We start from the raw sequence: 21,713 nt of genomic DNA on the forward strand, positions 1-21,713 counted from the left end.
GCGTTTGCCTTGTGCCAATTAAATGAGATGATGTGAGTATTCAGAGATGCTATTCTGTTTAAATACATGTTGACTAACCTAGTAGTCTTGACATACAAGTCCTTGTGGGGGACGCAGGGAATTTGGGCAAGGGAGACTCCGTTGACCTCCTTCGACACGTGAATTCCGTTCTGGATATCCTGGAAGACTCGGCCAAGGTTGTAGCCCTCGATGGTGATGTTGGTGCCGCCTTCCCAGGGTCCAGATGTTGGATAGATCTGAGGTGCAAGAAGTGCAACATTGAATCAATGAGATTCTGGGGTTTTACGAGCCAAAACCACAATATGATTATGAGGCACGCATCAGTAAAGAATAGCAGGTCGACAGAAGAATGTGTGACGTGCCTTATTAAGCATAATCTGTTTTCTGTAATACGCACACATTTCTATAAGCCTTACAGTTGATTACAAGCGAATGCCGGTAAACAACTGGCACCTAAACATTTAGGTATCACAGTGAGTATCGTGAAATTTGTGAACCATGTATTGGTGAGACTAAAAACCTCACATAGTGTTTGCAAAAATGCAAAGCAATTTGAGAAACAGAACAAATGCCTGTTTATTATCAAATGCAGATTTAAAGAAACGCATCCAGTCATACCGGTTCAGAATGCCTATAATTGCACTGATGCTGAGAAATATGCACAGATCTCACAAGCACAACACACCTCAACCTCCCACAAAACGATGCCTTTACCCATGCTTCTACTCCCTCATGTGGGATGACGCTACTATTGGTTTGAAGAGCATAGAAATTATAAACAGCGAGTACTTCTTCATTTTTTTTTACTTTGTAACTTCTAAGCTGGTCACGAATTTTTACAATGAAATCAAAATTAGCTGTTTCTATATATGGAGGTGCTGCAGATGAAGAGAATCACTACTGCCAATACTCATGGAATCACACTGCAAGACACCCTCTCAGGGACTCCTGTGGTAAGCTCACCCTGGTGATTTGTGGATCGGGGCAAGTCTGTGTGCGCTCAAGCCACTTGGTGGCGTGACCGTCACACTGCTCCTGCACCTTGCACGAGTTGCTCTGCTGGCACCAACCACACGCGTACTTCTCGGGAAGTTCCAGGCAAAGGCCGCAGTTCTCCGACATGTTCTCGCACCGGTACACGAGAACTGCGCATGACACATACACGTCCACCACCTTTAGCCCACCTGCAATCTGCATTGTTCCTTCAAACACCCTCACAAATACATGCTGTGCCTGTCAAATGTCCCATAACCAGCTGAGCACAGCCCCACCCAAGGGATGCCGATCAAGCTATCAGACATTGCATGCAGCCAATGTTCAAGAGAATGGATTGAGATTGTTTGGCCACATGACCACTGTTTAGTCACATGGTCACCTGTGACCATGTGACTGACCACATGAACGTTGTCATGAGACCTGACTTCTATGTGACCTATGTGACTGTGGTAATATGGGAGGAAAACTACACCAGCGGAGGTATTCTGTAAGAATCCACCTAATGGACGCGTCCACTTTGTCTGCAGTTAAAGTTCTGATTGGTTGGGCTGGGCTGTGCATCCGCAGCAGTGAGACGCCACAGCCAATCAGCACTTCAGCAGCAGATGAAATCGAGATGTCCACTAGGTGGACTCCTACAGAATACTTCCCCAGCAATAAGGAAATGAAATTTAAATACAGAACAGTGAGGAAATGTCATGAGATTTGGCAACATAACACTGGGAGTCATATTGAAACCAAGTAGCTCAGGACAGAATGTAAAAGCATCATGGGGGACGATCAAAAAATATATGACATGAACAGAAAGAGTGTGAGTAAAGAAACATGTGCCAATAAACCAACTTGCACTAGAGGCAATTAATGTCCCTACAAATAACGAAAACACACACCCACACACGAGAAACATACCATGGATATTCTCAGGGTTGTCCAGGGGCTTGCTACCTTCCCAGATGACTGCAAATGCAGCAGTGATGTTTGGAGCTTGTGTGCCGTAGTTAAACTGGAAAAAAAAGGGAAAGAAAGCAATGTTCCTGGATCCAAGCGTTTAGTGTCATTTCCGGAAAAGCAGCAGGAAGTTACACGCTTTACAAAAGAGGAGGCAATTGGATGCAATAGTTAACTTACCTGCATGTTCTCGCAATATATTGTGTCTCCTAGAAGTTGAGCATTCACTTGCTTCACTCTGCCTTCAATGTTGAACTGGCACACAAATCTTGTAGAGGCAATAAAAGGCTGGAAAGAAAAAAAGAGACAGAGAGAGAGTGAGACGGTGAAATTAGTTCAAGAGTGCTTTACTCTGAAAAGCAACCACAGCAAGGAAAACTGTGCAAAACATGGAAAATGATTAGAGAACGGCTTACCTGAATATTTTCAACCTTGACTTGAATGCGCTTGTTGATGCCCATTGGCACAAGAATCTCGGTGGAAATGCCAGTGGTTGCATTGATACGAGGGCAGAACCCTGGTCCTGACCGAATGCTTGGCCCCACACTCTGCAAGAAACGAAACAAAATGGATTGTTTTTTTTTTTTAATTGAGAAAAAGCAGGAAATGCAAGGCGCTATAGAAACTACGAAGTGAATGCAGGCATGTGCTGCTGCTCAGAAGCTGCCACGCGACCTTCCCACCTAGTGTCGCCGAAACTTCAGTTGACGAAATAATTTTCACAGATTCACTGAATCACTAAAACAACACTGTATTGCTAGTTCCCAAAGATAACTTCTGGTGAAATTATCACTGATTTTGATGGCACAGCTTTGTGCGATAGCAAGGTAACTTTGCTCTACATGAGGACATGAGAGTTCTCTTAAGTATGAATCTGTATATTAAGGACAGCTGTTTTTTGCTAACTTGACATTGGCAAATTGTGCAATACAGGTTAGGGCAATCAAACACTTCATCTAAAAGATGTACTCAAACTTGCATAATAAGCGATGAACATACAGGCTTACAAGAGTTCATGCATAGGAAGGTCATGAGAGAGACAGCATTCGCAGCGACAGTGTAAGGAAAGGTAAAACCAAAAGCGTCCATCCGCAGATGCTTAACTGATTTTCACGTGCAACGAGAGCGAGTGAATATATTCTCACCGATACACCAGTGACGAGGATGTCGTTGCGGCAGTTTTCACCTGTGTCATGAGTGCAGCGGTGCCCACCGACACACCAGTCGCAAGGGAAGGGACTGGAGACACACTGGGTGCATCTGCATACATCACAAACACCAAGAGGCTGTAGCTTGCATGTCAAGAACATAAAGATCAAATGATTTTGTTCATTCTTTCTGAAAGTTAGAAGCAGGCGGTCTAAGCACTGTACGCAGCAGCCTTCTACAAGGCTGGTTGGCAATTTGCATCATGACTGGCCCCGTCACTCTTTGATGATCAATAGTTTTCTGATGTAATTATCGTGGGATCTTAGCCAGGCCCTTCATGAGGTTACCAATTCTAAAAGCTGTTACAGAACTGTTGCATGATAGTAGACTGGGTTTGAGACTCTAAGGAGAGCTCTAGTTCCATGCTTTTGCCTTATATTCATCCCATCAGCATCACTTTCATCTATGCTTTTAATCACCTTTCGCCTTCCCCAATGCTGATTAAATGGTTGCAGCTTCATGATGTTGGCCTTTGGATATGTATTGCTCTTTCTTCCTCTCTCATATGTTTGCTTTGTTTAAACTTGCGCCTGGGATAGATGTGCATTAGCGTTAACAGGCCATTTACCTTGCAATGGGCATGCCTTTGCAGATTGCGCATCTGAAGCAATGCACTGTAGAGCTGGGCAACAAGCTGCCAAGACTCTTACAGCTAGCATCCTGCCATGAAAATGAAGGCTGCTTTCAACCAGTTTCACCATCTTTGGATATGTAAAATTGTTTTCTCTTGTGCTAGTGGCTTTCTTCATGTCTTCCTTGAGAGAACCGTCCTTGGGAAAAGATAGAAATGCAAGTCTGCAAATGAGTGTTTTTGATTAGAAAATCGCTCTGGTGGAAAAAAAAAGCCCACTTTCAGAATTTGGCCCAAACTGTGGTTTAAAAGCCTTTACAAACCTATCACCTAGCAGATGAAAACGCTTTCAACATGGTACATTCTGCTACATAAGGAGAAAAACAGAAGCCCAATAATAAGCCAGCTTACGTGTTACAATGTTGCTGAAAAGCAAAACAGAAAGAGTTTGTGTCACTGCTTTTGCAATAGCCAAAAGATTGTTTCATGTGAAAGGTTTCATCGGGTGAAAAATATGAGCAAGAGGGAGCACTCACGAAGTGTAGGTACTGCAGTCATAGAAGGTGAAGTTGGTGGCTACGAAGTCCGGGTTGCTCTTCATCCTCACAGACAACTTGGCAGTGAAATGATCTGCAGTGAAACAATAACATTCAGTAAGAGAGTACAGAACTCTAATCCCCAAGATAAAGCACAAATTAAACAAAACACAGATCGATAGATGGAGAACCTGACAAGCCTGTACACATTTAAAAGAAAATTTGTAACACCGTTCCAAATATTGGAGTGCTGAGAAATGCAAGAGGTGCACAACAGGAGACTCTATGCAGGCTTAGGCCAAAAGAGGTTATAAGAACTGGAAATAAACTGTCATTGCATCTACACGTATTCTGTCTTGGAAAAACTGTTAGTCACAATGGCTGCATAATCACAGTGGGACAATCTGACATAGCATGTGTCAACACACCCAAAGTATATTACAGAACATTTAAAGATGCAGCACTCGCAGCAACATATAAGAACCAGCTTGCATACAAGTTACAGAAGTACGCAGTAACAGACTGCAAAGACACAAGCGATAGGAATTTGTCAACAATGCTGCGAGGACAAGAAATCTGATCTCATGGCACCATGTGGCTGTATCTATACCATATTCTAAGAAGTATTTCACACTGTGGTTCTATGAGGACAGCAGCACCTAGCACAAGTGAGTTGCAGCAAAGATAAGCTATTGCTAAACTATAAGTTATTGGTAATGTTTGTTTTGCATTCAAACACGCACACTTGAGTGCAATAGTTTTCAGAGCGTAAAAGAGGCAGATCTTTTTTTTTTTTGCTTTGCTAATCAGCCTGCACAGAAACATATCTTTAGACTGCGAGTCAAAATAGCTTTTAGAGGTTGCCATATCTTTTTGTTTCAAAAGTAAAAGTTAATCAATTTGAGTTCATTGATTTGATTCTACAGAGGTTGCACTAGTGCAAGGGAATTTTGTTCTTCCTAGGCTCCAGTGTTCTGGAAACTTCTGCAAAATGAACTTGCAGCAGTGACTGTTGTCAGGCATATAAAGACCCAGCGTATCTTTTGCTATTTAAGTTACTTGTGCACTGCATTAGTAAGCCGCACACTCTTGTTGCTCACTCCTTGTTACTTGTTTCATTGCCTCTGGTGCAGCTTGTCTAAAAGGCACTGTGGATACTGCAACTGCATCTTCTTGAAAACGAGTGAAAGCAATGAGTTCCTCACGTTCGCCCGGAGGGATTGGTGGCAGGGAGTCCGTGTGCGGGGTGGGGCAGCTGACACCGTTGGTCAAGCGGGTGGCATTGGTCTCCAGAGTTTTGGAGAAGGCCGTGAAAGCGCAGAAGAACTGGCCGTCCAGCACAGGAAGGTTGCCAATCACCAGGCTAAGCTGCAAAGCAACATGGTGAGCACAATCAGTTGATGTCTAAAGAAGACTTAGCCATGCTGTTTTTACTGGCAGTAACAATTGGCAGTAGCATTGTTATGTAGGACAACAAAGTTAAAGTCGTCAAATTTAAAACTTGCATGGGTTTTCAAACTACATAAGGCAGGGTATCATACTATTCGACAAAACATTTGTTGGTGACATATTACATAGAATGACAGCATACAGTGCATGAAGGACACTGGTAGGTTAACCCCTACACACAAGAATTAGGTTACCACCAACAAGCACTACACTGTAAAACAGCTTTAAGTCCAGTCTAGCCATCAATGAGTAGGTCGGGGAACTTTCACAAAAAGGAGTATGAAAATATGCTAGAGTGAATAAAGGTATAAAGTTTCGGTACTGGGTGACGTTACAGATGCAATTCAAGACTAATGTTTGGAGCCTTCCATAAAGGTACCTAAAAAACAATTATGAAAATAACTATAAAGCCAGCAGTACTCTTCAATGGCGGAGCTGTCCTGGCAACCTGGCACCAGTTCTCCAGTAAACGTAGCACACAGGCTTGCAACTGCTGCAACATGCACAAGCTCCTCCCATTGCAGCAACTCCAATATCATGAAGTGTGGAATACTACATGAGCATATAAACCTCGTGCACAATATGCACAAGGTTACATAACATGCTACTTCCACAGCCCTTTGGGAAAATGGGCAACGCTTTACCTTGGGCCTGATTACAGGGCGACCACTCACAGTAGATTCCCTTAAAAGTTTTGCACTGAAGAACAGAAGCAATAACTAACAAGAAATCTTCCGGGACATGAAAGCCAGCAGTGCCTTGACAGATGCGTTCTATTTCCACAGGGCTCCCGTCTTACCCACTGCACTCTGTGTATAAACAAGTACAAATCACACAAAGAACAGAAAATGGTATTCACAATGCGAGCTGTAGTTCGTTGGATCTGCGCTGGCTGCACACTGGTGATCGTGGTACACTTGCCACTCTTGTACGAAAGCCAGTACAGTGGGTCCTGGGCAGCCTCAGCACAGTTGCTCCTAAGGCTGCACCTATGGGAATCACATCACAGAAATGAACAAAGTTTATGACCAGAAAGAGGGTTCATTAGATTATCATGCACATGGTCCCAAGACTTTCGTGCTTAATGATATTTCGCTTGACAATGCTATTCCATATTTTTGCCACACAGCATGCAATGACCCTGACGACTAATAACTAACATATTAGTTAGCTTTTCCTTTCATAACTCATGCCTACAATAAATGAGAAAAACTGCACCATGAAGTGTGCTGATCATCTTTGCATGTACCTACTAGCAACAAGCAAACTTATAATCAATGGCAATAATAATCAGCAACACAACGATTGTGTGCTGCAATTGCTGACTTAATGCTAATGCTCTAATATCTCAACCTTTGTGTTAGCTGCCTTTCACAATTTACACAAACAATAAAATCACAAAATGCAAGAGAGAGAAAAAGAGGAGACAATATAGATGAGCAAGCTTCAAAGGTAGCAAGGACATATGCTATATTTGTTAAGCTATGGTTAATGCATAAAAGAATCAGCAAGATCTCAAAGCACTGAGGTTCAGATGTGCCTAGAGCAGTCTGATGTGCTTAGTGCAAAGGTGCAACAACTTCAGCACAAACAACTCTTGATTAACACACAGGGTAAGGTCCACCTCCTGAGATTGCTCATCAACATGAGGCTCAAATCTTTCGTGGAATGGAGGGTGCTTGATAACTTTGGTGAAGAGGAACAATAAACACGATAAGGTTCAAGGAGAATGTTGCGCAAAACAAAGCACTTGTCAAAAGTGCCCCAAAGTATGTTATATACAATCAAGTACTGTTCACATACTTGTTTTCCAGCGAACACCAGCCGCAGTAAGGGTCTTGAGCACCAAGACAGTCTATGCAAGTCTTATACTGGTGGCACTCTTGGACTTTCACCCTTGTCACCTGCAAAAGGCCGCATGACCAGTCAAGCTAAACAGGCCTAGTAATATCATACATGATTCTAGTAAAGAATTATTTCTTATTGTTCACAATAAAAACCTAACAGGAGAAGATGCTGAAGCTTCCGATGGTCTCTACCTGCACGTAAATAAACATTTTGACCAAACTGACTACCAAAATATGAGCCTCAATTGAACACAATCAGGTGACGGTCATTCAAAATGACTGGGGTCAAAATTTAGTTTGAACACGAGCAAAATTAATTTGCTCTGTGAGAAAATATGATGTAGCAGCTTCCTCTAAGATAAACCTAAATAAACTGGCAGGTACAGAAAAAAAGGGGGGAGGGGGATAGCAAAAGAAAACAGGAAAAAAAGAAAAAAACATATGAGGAAGCTAGCACCACAAGTGTTCTCATTCAGTCATATATTGGTGGTCCAGTGCTTACAAAGCTATTGCATTTCTGAAGCAGCTTCCTTCAATGAAACTTTAAGTGACAATATTCCATCCATGCTTTTCAAAAATAGACTGGTCTCAAACTAATCAAAGGGAAATTAAAAAGAGCATAGGCTTCCATTTAGCTGGACCATTGCACACAGATATGCGAATTGAATTTATTTTTTTACTTCAAAAATACGGAAAGCATAATTAACAGAATAAATATCTTGGACGCCTTTGATTCGCTTCTATTTGCATCTATATTAAACTTAGCAAACTTAGTCTTGATTCTAGCCTGGTTGCATGGTTTGCACATTTTCTCTTTAATAAGTCACAGCATGTTGTGTCAAATAACGATATGTCCCCATTTAATCCCATAGACTCTGGTGTGCCCCAAGAATCAGTTATAGGCCCTCTTCTTTTCTTAATTTACATTAACGATTTACCATATGATGTTTTTCTAATATTTACCTTTTCACAGATGACTGTGTGATATCCATGAAATCTCAGACAAATCTGATAATAAATTCTTACAAGACAATATAAACGCTATCTCTAACTGGTGTGATGTATGATTAATGCAACATTACGTAACTAAATGTAAATGCATGCGTGTAACTCGCAGCAATATTCCTTCGCCGAACTATTGCCTTAATGATACTCCCCTAGAAATCGTAATCTACTGTAGATACCTAGGCGTACCATGGGTACCTACAGATATCATAGATACCTATAGGTATCAAGGAGAAAGTCAAACAATGGAAATAAAAGCACGCTACATTAAAATGCGACTGTTCACATTACATACGGACAGCCCGACGCGGTTACCACAACAGAGCCGCCACACGTTTTAGGTTTCATCAGAGCGGGGCTTCGATCTCCAAGTTCGAAATAGAACAGCGCCCGAAATCCGGCAATGATCCGGAAAAACACAGCACGTGTGGTACCGTTCAGGCGAGAAAAAAAAGGGGGGGGGGGGGGTGAAAGAGAGTATAAAATGGAGCGGAAAAGCTGCGGACAGAATGAAGGCTGTTACCATGGCAACTCCGTAGCATCGAAAACAACGGGATTATATAAAATCAAAGACAATGAGAGTCGGCGCGGACAAACCACTGAAATGGACAAAGCAAACGCGCCGCCGACGTCCGCGCTGTTGCCATGGGAACGCATCACGCTTGCTAAAGAAGGAGGGAGAGGGGCACCTGTGGCGGGGTGGAAAACTGACTCGTGCCTGAAGCAGCGCACTTAGCACTGTCTTTTCGTTGTTTTTCGTAAAATGAGAATATAACGTACTTTCTCGTCTGTATTCCCCGTTATTCGCACTGTCGGGACAGGGGTACTGCGAAGGAACATTTTTCTTTAGGTAGCTCGCACACGGTACGAAGTTCAGCTCATGAGGACAGAACTGCGCAGTTGACTGTTGTTAGTATGGTTTCGTAAAAGCCGCATCTGTTTTCCAGCTTTGCTTTTATAAAGCCTGGCCCCAGCTAAAAAAAAAAAAAATGTGTATGACAGTTCCGCGCAGTTGCTTTTCTGGCAAAGAGGATAGGCACTGCATACAAAAACTCAGCCTGATTGTTTGTAGACGGCGGACTCCGTTAAAAGAAAATCAAATCCAAGAGAAAAAGAAAAAGCGGTACAACAAAGCAGGTGGTGGGGTGGTGAACGCTATTCAAAAGCAGTGGCGCCAAGCGATTGAGAATAATGCCCCACAAAATTGGGGAGTAGAGCCGACGGAACAGACAACAACCTCTGAGAAAGCGAGCACTGCGGCGCGGTTGCGAGCATAAAACGGAGCGCAAATGAGATACGCTCGCCAGAACAAAGGCAGCAGCAGCGGCACTGCAGGGAAGAGACGGGAAATAAGGAGAGAAAAAGAAAAGAAAGAAAAACAGAGGGAACGCGAAAGGACGGAAGCGTCGCTACAAATCTACGCCGCGCCGTTCGCGAAACCGAGGAAGCGCGAGCGGCGGCGGGTAATTGATATGCCACACGCTCCCCGTTCGCTGCAGCTTCCCTGCCGTGCACAGAACCGCGCCCCTTTCCACGACGCCCCTACATGCGGGTGTGTGCGCGCGCGTGCGTGTGTGTAGCAGTACACAAGCACGCAAGCAAAATGTAGAGCGCCGGGAAAAAATATGCAAAAAAGAAAACAATTGAGACTGCGCAAAAATTTGATCGCGGCGGTAGCAACCAACCCTACTCCCCCCGTGGCATTTTTCCTGAATGGCGCGAGAACGCGTGGATGAGGGCGGCGGGCTGCCGAAGGCTTGTCGGCTACGGCGAAGCCGTTGCCACCCGAGCGAGCGCGCGCTCTCGCTCGCCCTTCCACCGACGGCGAGAAAAAGTGAATTTCACGCACGAGGGAGCTCGAGCCACAAGACGAGTGCAGCGACGCCAGCGCGGAACGACTTTCTTTTGCCGCCCGCCCCCGCAGGGGGGCGCGGTCGTCGCGGTGAGAGCGTGTAATGGGCGACATGCGGGTTGATCTCCAACGTGCGCTCGTCAAACGAGGCCCGACAGCTGCGTGTGCGTGTGTTCCCGTTTGAACGCGCACCTCGATCATCCGCATCACAGGCCTATCGTTCACGAGCTCCTTTTGCGCCTCGACGCGTCATTCGCACGTTTTCAACGAACCTGCGTACGTGCGACGTGGCCTCCAAGTATTTCTAAGAAACGGCCCCGAAACGGGAAAGCTAACAAACAAGGTCATTAGCAGCGGTAAACTTTTAAGCCTTCGACGAAGTATGTACACAACGGTATAAACTGTGCAACTCGGGCAAACCGACAGGGCGGATACTTTCGTTTTCGTCCTCGAGCCCTCACTTTCTTTTTTTTTTGCTCAAGTCATTCTTAAACACAGGACAATAACTCGGCCGCTTGTATTCGTTAACATTACTGAACTTCATTTATCTTTTCTCTGTAATTACTTACCTCTCTCAAAAGAAAGTTTCGGTTCATAAGCGCCCCACCATAACCGGGATGATTCTTCCAACGGAAGCTAAAACGCAATGAAACGTACGTACGGTGATTCGCTCGCGAATTGAAACACGAATGTGGGCCGGAACCCGTTTTTGTACGAACCCGCCGCTGAGCTTCAGTGGTTGCGGCGTTCTGCTGCTGAAGAGGTAGCCGGTTCGACCCTCGGTCCCGGCGACCGCATTCCGCTATGGGGACGGAATGGGAAGAAACGCTAGCGTACCGAGCTTAATGTGCACGCTAAAGAATTTACCATGCACAGGATGTCACTCTACTATATGCGGAATCTCCCATAATTCTTGCCTTGCTTTAGAACTCCAGAGCTTTAACTAACTAACTAACTCACTCACTAACTAACTAAAACCAACCGCATATTTCTCCCATTTCCACTAAACGTGCCGCAAGCGTTGAATAAATAGAGTACTTGCAGGCGTAATGTCACATCTCGTAATAAACTAAACAAACGAGCGTACCATTGCGCCGATGAGGTGAGTGAGGATGACAAATGCGATGAAACTCGGGGGGTAAAAAAAATCTAATATTAAAAGTTAAACTCCAACACGGCTTGATATGTCGGCGACAAAGGAGAAAGCCGCCCAGCAAGCCCTCCTATGTACGGATGTCATCAAGCCGCCGGCATGCGTAGGGCGAAAACAACAACCAGAATGGAAAGGGAGAGAGACGCGTCGAGCACTGCGACGTCCTAATGACTTCTTCGGGGGGGGGGGGGGGGGGCCTCAACGAGCAGACAACATCCCGACGATTCAGTTTCCGTTCTCTCGACGCATTTCACTGGGCCCGTTACTCATTCTAGGATACCAATAATAATAAAAAAAAATAAAGAGAGAGCTCGCGCTTTCAACGCAGCTGTAGAGCGCAAGAAAATAGGAAGGAAAAGACACGCGCGCAAAGCAAAAAAGCGACTCCACGTGCCCGTCAATCCGTCTACAGCACAGAAAAAAAAAAAAGAAGACAAACAGCAGCGGGTAAAAGCGAGGACTCAGAGAGCCGAGGAGGAAGGAAACACGTGCATAATAAATGCTTCCGCGCGGGCAACGACGCACTTGGCGCGTATGGGAGCGCTCGTGAAACCCCGATTCTATCCATCATCAATCGATGGACGCAAACGCTTCCCCGGGGTAACGCCTCCGCATTTTTTTCTTATTTTTTATTAATGGCGAGAGAACGTGATAAAAGCTAGGGATACGCGCAACGAACACCTTCCTACCAATCAATTCATTCAACCCGCTTGTTTCGAAAAGACAAAAAGACAGAATGAAAGAAGGAGAACTGAAACCATGCTCACACGCTGTTGTGGCGGCACAGACAATGAAACGAACGACCCGTTCGCATCGCCCTGTACGGATGCCGCACTACAATATTGAGAAAGAGAGACCTAAATGAACGGGTTCGGAAGAAGAGGAGTGAAACTAAGCCGGGGGAGGTGAGGGGAGATGACAGGAAAGAAAAAAAATAGGGGTGAGGGGGGGGGGGACTGGGTCGTTTGGCGGTGCCTCTAGAGAGTGCAAAGGAAGCACATTTGTACACCAAAAGGCAGAGCGCAACCCTACGCATTCTGATCATATGGGTCGTAAAGGTCACGCGTGCGTGACCTACGTTGCGCACCCTTCAATTCCACAGACCAGCTGGCCTGTATATTGGACTGCGGCGAAGTTAGGCAGTTCGCGTGGCTGCAGTGAGGCGGGAGAGTTGCGCAGACACCATGCTCGTGTACAGCCTGTGTCAAAATAAACGAGGCCACTGAGAAAAGAAAGCGTCCCGCAGGCACCCGCCCCGCGTCGTTCGTGAACCGTGGAACTTCTGCGCTAAATATTCCTGCAGTAAGAACGAAAGTTCACGGATCCCTCTCCAGGGCTTCCGAACAGATGTGGATGGCACTGGAGGAGGCAGCTATACTTTCACCTGCGAAATGCACGGCACCAAGCAGAAAAAAAAGAAAACAAACAAAGAAAGAAAGAGCAAGGAGTTTTCCTCAGCGCACCTATTCGCTGACATTGGCCATGTCTGCCCTGGTCGTTTTTCTAGTCTATCCTTTCAAGAAATAGCGGGTACAAAATGAGAACGCGTACGTCCTCAACTTTTCCACGACTACAGCAAGAAGTGGGGAAAGAAGTTGGTGTACAAACTAACAGGAAAAGAAAAGGATATGACTACAACAGCGAGAACAACCCGGAAGTCTGCGTACTGTCATGTCCAAAGGCCGCCCGCGTCAAGCCGCCAAATGCAGCAACGCGAGCCAGAGGGCGGACGCCAAGAGGGACGAAGAAGCGCCCGCTTCCTTCATCTCTCAAATTCGCCCAAACAGCGGCATTATACGACCGCAGGCGGTGCGCATTCGACTGGGGCACTCGCTCACGCTGCTGCTCCTCGAGGCTGCATGCGCACGACGCGTAAACACGGGCAAATGCGAGAAGAAAACGGGCAGTCCCCATCCAACACGCAAAGAACACGAAGCCCCCAAAAAGAAGGACTTCGAGAAAAATAATGAAAAAGATGGACGCCTAGCCAATCGCACGACCTACCTCTCTGCAGCGCCGGCAAACGCGAGGAAATAGCGGACAGGTTGAGCACCGCCGAAATGCCGGCACCTTTTCGGAAGGCGCAGATAGAGCCGGCATAAAGACAATCGGCGGATAAATGGGCAAATCTTGGTTGCGAGGACGCGGCGTGATTGCCACGCGCCAGCTCGGGTATATAGCCATTCGCAACGGCGAAATATGCGTTATATGCGAGGGGGCAAAAGGCGCCTTCCAATCACGAAATGGACCGCAAAGTATACGGCGCTCGATTGACTGACGCCCGCTCTGCACCTTCCACAACGCTGCACTGTATTTATTATCGAGACGGGCCATAAAGCGCTCGAAGCGGAGCGCCCGGACGGCCAGTTCACGAAACGCAGCAGCACAGCCAGCGTGATCGCTGTTACGTTTCGCCTACGACGCGCGGTAAAGCCAGCGCGGTGTTGTGCCATTACCACAAGCCCGGATCCCGAATCTGCAATATGCAGAATCTATCCTGCGAGCGCCACAATTCTCCCTTCACAAGTCAAGAGGCTGCGCCTTCGTGCAGGAGAAGCCTCGGCGAAGCAGCGTGTTTAGACGTGCCCGCGTGTGCCCGACAGCCCGGCGCCGCACCTCCCTTGCCTGGAGGTCACCGCGCGCGCGAACTTTGAACCGGGTGGCCAGCGCGGTCGCTGGTTGGACCCCTCGGACGACCGTCGTGTGCTGACTTTGTATTGGGCCGTTTGAGTGACAATGGGCCTCGGGGATTATAAAAGCAGCAACACGCCGCTCGAAAACAGGATCAGCCGACCCACCGAGAGAGAGTGTCGCTCCCGACTGGGGTGAGATGTGTCACGCGTTTTCGCCGGACGCCGTCGTGCGAGAACAGTCGCGTTTGTGTGAGCTCTCGGCCCCAGTGCCGATCCGTTCATGTCCTGTATGATAACCTGTATATAATGTATAAAGTCCCTTTTGTTATTCTCATCGACGCCAGGCTCGGAGTCTTCGCTACCAACGCTCTGTCACGAAACGGGTGACGAGCGCTACGGGACCACAAAGCCGTTATCGTGGTGCAGCGGTTGAAGTTCGTAACACTGGCGGCACCGGTTGGATGTCGTAACACTGGCGGCACCGGTTGGATGTCGTAACACTGGTGGCACCGGTTGGAAGTTCGTAACACTGGTGGCAGCGGTGGGATGTCGTAACACTGGCGGCACCGGTTGAAGTCATAACACTGGTGGCAGCGGTGGGATTGACCGGCATCAGCTACCTCGGCGCGGTGAGTGCCTGAAGTTTACCTCAAACACCAGACTTTCTCTGACACAGGTTATAGTAGCTCAGGGATTGACTTGGTGTTGCATTGTGATAACCTTGTGTGTTTCAAGCCTAGTAAGAGTGTTTTGAAAACCAGGGGATGCTGAGGGGGTAGACAGGGCAGTGTGTGAAATACTTGCATATGTCTTACTAGTAGTGTTATAGTAGCGTACGGCAGGTATATTCAAAAAGGGTAAACAGCAGGAGGACAGTGTGAACGATGGAGAAGTACAAGGTGAAGGAACTTCTCGAAATTTGTGAGGAGTTGGGCATTGAGTTGGGCTCGACCAAAAGAAAGAATGCGATCCTTGAGGTCATGAGGACTGGGGACGTAACGGCTGAGGAAGCCGCTGAGGCCTGGGCGGATATCAATGAACGTCGGGAGGAAAGGAGAAAAAAGGAACTTCGCGAGGAGGAAAGGGAGGAAAGGAGAGAGAGGGAGCGACGTGAGCACGAGCTTAAAATGAAAGAGTTGGAGACCCGAAATAGCTCGCCAGCGCCTAGTCTCACTTCTAATGTTCCAAGAATACGCGATCAACTTCCACCCTTTGTCGTCGGAGAGGATATGGCCAAATACCTCGTGAAATTTGAGCACGTGTGCGAACGGAATAGCATTGAGCGATCCCTTTGGGCACAGAATCTGTTAGCGTTGCTTCCTGGGGAGGCATCAGACGTAATAACTTGCTTATCGAAAGAGGCGTTTGAGAGCTACAGTGATGTGAAGGAAGCGCTACTGCGGAAGTACAAATTGTCGCCCGAAGCTTTCCGGCAGAGGTTCCGGTATGCAAAAAAAGGGTAAGGAGTCGAATGTTGACTTCGCGTTTCGTCTAAAAGCCGACCTGGTGGAATGGCTGAAGGGCGAAGAGGTGTACGACGACCGCGACAAAATTGTCGAATGCATCGCGTTGGAGCAGTTCTACCGTTGCATTGATGAGGATGTCCGGCTCTGGCTGCAAGATAGGCTAAAGGAGGTTAAGCTAAACAAGGCAGCAGAGTTAGCGGAAGAGTATTACACCCGCCGCAGCTTGCACAGCAAGGCAGTGCGCGTAGAAAAAGCTGATAGAAGAGATGGGTTTTCCGGGAAGTCCGACGAACGGAAGCAAATCACGCGTCGCGAGTTTCGGAAAGATGAGTCTCTTACCAAAGAAACTGTAAGGGAAGGACAGAATGCATCTCAGAATGCTAACGATGGTCCCAAGCAGCGAAACGATACGATGCGTTCTTTTGAAAAACGGAAGCCGTTAACTTGCTACAATTGCAAAAAGCAAGGGCACATCGCTGCAAGCTGCCCAGAGAGAATTGCTTTTGCAACGATACAGGAAACTCACAAGAACATACGTCTATTGGAGCCCTATGTGCAGGAAATTAAGGTAAACGGCAAGAAGTGCCGAGCACTGCGGGACTCTGCAGCAACTATGGACGTTGTTCACCCGTCTTTCGTCTCCTCGAGGGATTTTACGGGAGAGTGCGTTAGGATACGGCAAGTGGCCGAGAAGGAGAGTGTCTGTTTACCGATCGCAACGGTTAGCATTGAAGGAGAATTTGGGAAACTTAACACCGAAGCCGCTGTGTCAGCCGCCCTCCCGGAGCAATTTTCCTACCTCTTCTCAAATAGCTCGGAGCAGCTGCTGAGGGATCAGGGCAAATCATTCTTTGCCGACGTGGCGTACATGGCCCCCACGCGATCCAAAGCGCGCCCGCTGTCGAGGGAACTTGACTTAGCGTCGGTGAGCGAAAGGCGGTGCGGCACACGGACCGATCACGGTAACTTGAGTGGCGAGCAGTCACGGGAGAGGCAGAGCTCGGAGGCTGGCCTAGACGAGCGGGTCCTGGAAGTGAGTGGGAGTGACGCGGGCAGTGCTAGCCGCGATAGAGACTCGACGCCGAAATTAGGCGACGCGGGCTCCGCACTCACTCCGGTTTCCGCCAGCTGGCAGGAGCAGGCTGCAGTTGAAAGGGAAACTCGGATTCGCGAACAACAGGAAGATTGTTCACTAGCCGATCTGAGGAAGAGCGTCAAACGGGGAGTGAAAGAAAAGGGGGTTTCATTTGGCAAGGAATCTGGCTTATTGTACCGCCGCTACACGGATAAGCAGGGTCGCAAATATAAGCAGCTTCGGATTCCGCGAAAATATCGCCGGGAAAAATGAATGACCTCATTTGCTTCCTCAGAAGTATGTTTTCGGTCCAAGCGATTTTAAGGGGACCATTCTAGTTGTCATTATTATTGCTGATTAATAATTGTTTCTATTTTGTTGTGTTGATGATTTGAAAACTGATTGTTTAAGCCTTGTGTGCTAGATCGTACACCTGCCTCTTGTTGCAGCGGGAGAAAAAAAAGGGGAAAACAATTTAGTTAGGTTGATTTGAATTATGGCCTTGTCTGGTGTTTGACGGGAGACAGAGGGCACTTGTTCGTGTTGGGTGTTGCCTTTTGCCGGTCGGTTTTGCAAGCTGCAGAACGACCAAGCGGGACCAGTGGCGAGAAGCAAGGTCTTAGGAACGACCCGAGCGGAGCTGGTCAAGGTGCCTTGGCGACGACGTGGTGAGCAGAGCTCCTGTCCTGACGAGTCGGACCTGGGCACGTGAAGTTACCTGGCGTCCCGACAATGGACGTGAACTTGGACGAGCCTGACGAACGTGCGCGCCTGGCATCCGAGCCACGTGGAGGCAGCTCGTCTTCCCGGCGCCTTATCTGAGGGCGGGGATGCTGTTGTGCCATTACCACAAGCCCGGATCCCGAATCTGCAAGATGCAGAATCTATCCTGCGAGCGCCACAATTCTCCCTTCACAAGTCAAGAGGCTGCGCCTTCGTGCAGGAGAAGCCTCGGCGAAGCAGCGTGTTTAGACGTGCCCGCGTGTGCCCGACAGCCCGGCGCCGCACCTCCCTTGCCTGGAGGTCACCGCGCGCGCGAACTTTGAACCGGGTGGCCAGCGCGGTCGCTGGTTGGACCCCTCGGACGACCGTCGTGTGCTGACTTTGTATTGGGCCGTTTGAGTGACAATGGGCCTCGGGGATTATAAAAGCAGCAACACGCCGCTCGAAAACAGGATCAGCCGACCCACCGAGAGAGAGTGTCGCTCCCGACTGGGGTGAGATGTGTCACGCGTTTTCGCCGGACGCCGTCGTGCGAGAACAGTCGCGTTTGTGTGAGCTCTCGGCCCCAGTGCCGATCCGTTCATGTCCTGTATGATAACCTGTATATAATGTATAAAGTCCCTTTTGTTATTCTCATCGACGCCAGGCTCGGAGTCTTCGCTACCAACGCTCTGTCACGAAACGGGTGACGAGCGCTACGGGACCACAAAGCCGTTATCGTGGTGCAGCGGTTGAAGTTCGTAACACTGGCGGCACCGGTTGGATGTCGTAACACTGGCGGCACCGGTTGGATGTCGTAACACTGGTGGCACCGGTTGGAAGTTCGTAACAGCGGATGCAACGTACGCCGGAGCTTCGTTCCAAGCGGCGGACATTTTGGCCCGTTCGGAGCGGCCGCGACGCATTCCCGGCGAGCGCGTCCTGGCATGTTCAGTGCCACGTGTCTTTGTGTGTGCGTGTGTGTGTGTGTGCCCACGCTTGTCAAAGCGCGGCAGCCGGGGAGAGGAGCTCCCCCAATGTGAAGCGAGGAGGTCTGACCGGCGCCGGCCCGTCTGATGCGTCACCTCCTTGTTCCAACGTGTCTCTCAGTCCGTCCGTCGCCGCTGTCACGTGGTGTAGTCCCATGACCTTCCCTCTTGCTCTCAACTCCGAGAGTATAAGAGCAGCGGCCCCCGGACGCCAAGAGAGGCTCCGATTTCTTTTGTTGAGTAACGTGCTCTCCCGTCTCTCTACTTCGGTCGACCTGACCGCCCGCTCTTTGCGATGCTAGAATAAACAAGTTGTTCTGTTAGCAGTCGCCCCATGCTTTGCTGGGACCTTCGGATGCTTCCAGTGTGCCCCAGGCCGCCAGGCCAACGCTACCCTTGGGGCTTGCGACCCAGTTGCAGTAACGGGCGTCAGCACTGAGGTTCCAACAGCTGGTGGCCGCGCTGATATTCCAACAGCCGGTGCCATCGGTGCGGATCAAACATCGCCAACCGCCGGCGGGTCGGAAAGGCCACAGCGAGCGCGGCAAATGTATACGGACCCTCTGCCATCCTCGTACCCGCCCTGCCTCACTAAATACTGTGCAGCGCTGAAACGGTTGTCGGCTAATCAGGGGACGAGTTTGCAAGGCTTGGTTGGTTAACTCGGGAGTGTTTAACGTTCGGATGGAAGACTTTTGAAACGAAACAGACCGCAGTGGATGGCTCCGGTTTGGTTTTCCCCGCCTGAGATCTTGACGTGCAAGAACTAAGTAGATTGGTGTGTGTGTGTGTGTGTGTGCGTTTCGTATTTCTAGCGTTCATGCATGGGCGCGGCCGCGGGAATAGAAACCTACAGACACCGTCGTCGGGAAACCACAACGCGCCACATATAGACCAAGGGGCCGTGGCTGGCAGATGAGTTCGCGGGCATGTTTATTTGCAAGGTACAAGTGCTTGGCACCTAATCTAGTGGGTAATTAAGCCGCAACTGTTGCGCCGCTCCTAAATTGGAAGCAGACGGATGCAGCAGTAACGCAGCAAGTGTCTTAAATGCGTTATCTTTTTTGTTTCCGAACGTTTTCATTACAGCAACGACTGCATTTAACGCTATACAGAAAGCGAGAACGGTTAGTCACTGGCCGCCGCTGCCACTGCCCATTAGCCAGGACTAGGTCAGCCAAGCTGTCGGCGTGTAAAGTCCATCAGTTTACCGTGTTACTCCCACGAACCACAGCAGGATCAGTAAAGGGACAACGTTTTGAACGATCACGACCAGAAACGATTCGGGGTGGCGCCAAACGTATGACGAACAATTAGTTGTTAGCGGAGAGTCGAGCGAATTCGACTCTCCCGATTAGCCGAGGCCACAGCTGCAGCGTCCGTAGCGCTGCACACATTTCGCGAGACAAAAGAGCCACCCCCCCTCTCCTTTTCTTTCTCTCTGCCCTCCGGGCAGCGGCCGCGTCGCCACTTCAATCTTCCGAGCGGCCACCGCCGGCTGTTCCTCGCCGACAACAACGACAGCAAGACGAGGGGGAGAGAAATTCGGGAGGCAGCGCTCGCTCGCAAAGGCAGAAAGGAACGAAGACAACGAGGAAAAAAGTGCAAAGACGGGCACGGCCAGAGAGAGGCGCCCCGAAGACGTCTCGAACACATCGAGGCCACCGGTGCACGAGCGCGGAAAAATGGACATCCAACAACCGACAGAGCGGTCGAATATTGTAAAACGGACCCCCTTGACAACATGCGCCCACTTTTTTTTTTCTTTTTCCCCGCGTTTGCCGGGGACGCTTTCCTCCAGACTTATTTTTCGAACGGGAAGAGGGGAAAAAATAAATAAACGAACGAAAGCACACACACATTTAAAAAACGGAGGGGGAGAAGGCTCAACGACGGCTTTCGAAGAATTGCCCGTCTTCGGTGAAGGAAACCGAACGCGGTAAAAGTCACGCGGAGAATGTCTTGTGATTGCACAGCCGGCTCGTGAAGTGATCGAGATTCTAAGGCGGGTAAACTATCGGGATAACTTAGGCCTAACTAAGCCTATATATAGCGTCGAGAAAAGGGGCACGAGGAGCTGCAGTCCACGTCTTCCAGCCTGCCCGTTACCTTGGCAGTTCTTTCTGTTCATGCTCAACAAAAAATAAAAGTAAAAAATAATGTATGAATAATAATAATAATAACAACAAAATTAAAGCGCACGAGCTGATCCGCTGGTGTCACCAACCCTATCACCTTTCCTCTGGCGCTCTCTGCAAGTTACCCTCTCTTAAAAGCGCTGCCAAAGTGATGTCAGTCATTCTGTGCAGGGCAACTTGAAACTGCGCGGGAGATCTTCCAACGGAATAATGCACAGCTGATATACAGGAGTCCAAACGGCTGCGTTGTCAAGAATGGCGAGCTGCGAAACAAGATTGCCACACAGTTACGACAGGGCGACACGACGCGCATCTCTCCCTCTCCGTCGCTGCAGCTGGGAGGCGTTCAAAGAAGCGACCTTTGCGCTGGAATCCGCCGCCGCCTTCCTCCAGCCCCTTCGACATTGTGACGGAACTAGTTCGGTGCGTGAACAATGATTCCGGAGTTCCCCAACGCGGAGCTGATTTGACACGCATGGACAAGCTGCCGCGGGAACGACGTATTTTTGTGCTTCTCACGGTTCGGAGTGGCACGGAACAACGAGCGACCCTCGATCGGCAACGATAGTTCCCGGAACGGCACCCGCCAACGCCGTCGTCGGGCATCAGAGCGCGGTTGCCTTTGTGTACGTAAACTGTTCTGCAGAGCAGCGGCGCGTTGGTGATGAGTAAACGAACAGTCGCCGCGTCGTAGGACCGGCGGATCGAGTGTATAAAAACTGTGGTTGTGCGAATGCTGAGGACACTTCTCTTGAGCAGTCATGTTAGACTGAGACACTTTTCTCAAGCAGTCATGTTAGACTGAGTTAATTTCTGTAAATAAACCCCTTTTTCCTCGTTCTCGATGAGAAACAGTTCTTCACTTCATCAACGATCTCAGCATAAATAAGTTGGACGACGGCATGGGCCAGCTACCTTCGAATTCATGCCGTACTCCAATCTTGGCAAAGGACCACGGACGATGGGATTGAGCCCCCAATCCTGACAGCGTCACGAACTGCTGCACGCAGGTGCAGAAGACACAGGTGTTCTAACTTTCCTGCTGCTTTGCGTCATGGGTTCTCGCGCGCTCACAACAGTCCGATGCGGACATGATCGAGAGCGGCCGGGGTGTTCTACAGAC

General features: G+C 48.7%; 1 protein-coding gene across 3 annotated transcripts in view; it reads right to left on the bottom strand.

The window, feature by feature from the left end:
- PlexA (plexin A) overlaps positions 1-21,713 on the bottom strand; it is a 385,856-nt gene that overhangs the window by 36,859 nt on the left and 327,284 nt on the right. For all 3 annotated transcript variants that reach the window (XM_070538955.1, XM_070538957.1, XM_070538958.1), the window contains 10 exons: positions 7,534-7,634; positions 6,590-6,719; positions 5,487-5,649; positions 4,282-4,375; positions 3,111-3,225; positions 2,382-2,513; positions 2,146-2,253; positions 1,927-2,020; positions 985-1,166; positions 79-257 (listed from right to left, as the gene is read on the bottom strand). In XM_070538955.1, the coding sequence (XP_070395056.1) occupies positions 79-257; positions 985-1,166; positions 1,927-2,020; positions 2,146-2,253; positions 2,382-2,513; positions 3,111-3,225; positions 4,282-4,375; positions 5,487-5,649; positions 6,590-6,719; positions 7,534-7,634 (1,298 nt within the window). The remainder of the gene's footprint in view (positions 1-78; positions 258-984; positions 1,167-1,926; positions 2,021-2,145; positions 2,254-2,381; positions 2,514-3,110; positions 3,226-4,281; positions 4,376-5,486; positions 5,650-6,589; positions 6,720-7,533; positions 7,635-21,713) is intronic.

The sequence above is a fragment of the Dermacentor albipictus genome, chromosome 5 (genome assembly GCF_038994185.2).
Source record: "Dermacentor albipictus isolate Rhodes 1998 colony chromosome 5, USDA_Dalb.pri_finalv2, whole genome shotgun sequence".
NCBI classification, from domain to species: Eukaryota; Metazoa; Arthropoda; class Arachnida; order Ixodida; family Ixodidae; genus Dermacentor; species Dermacentor albipictus.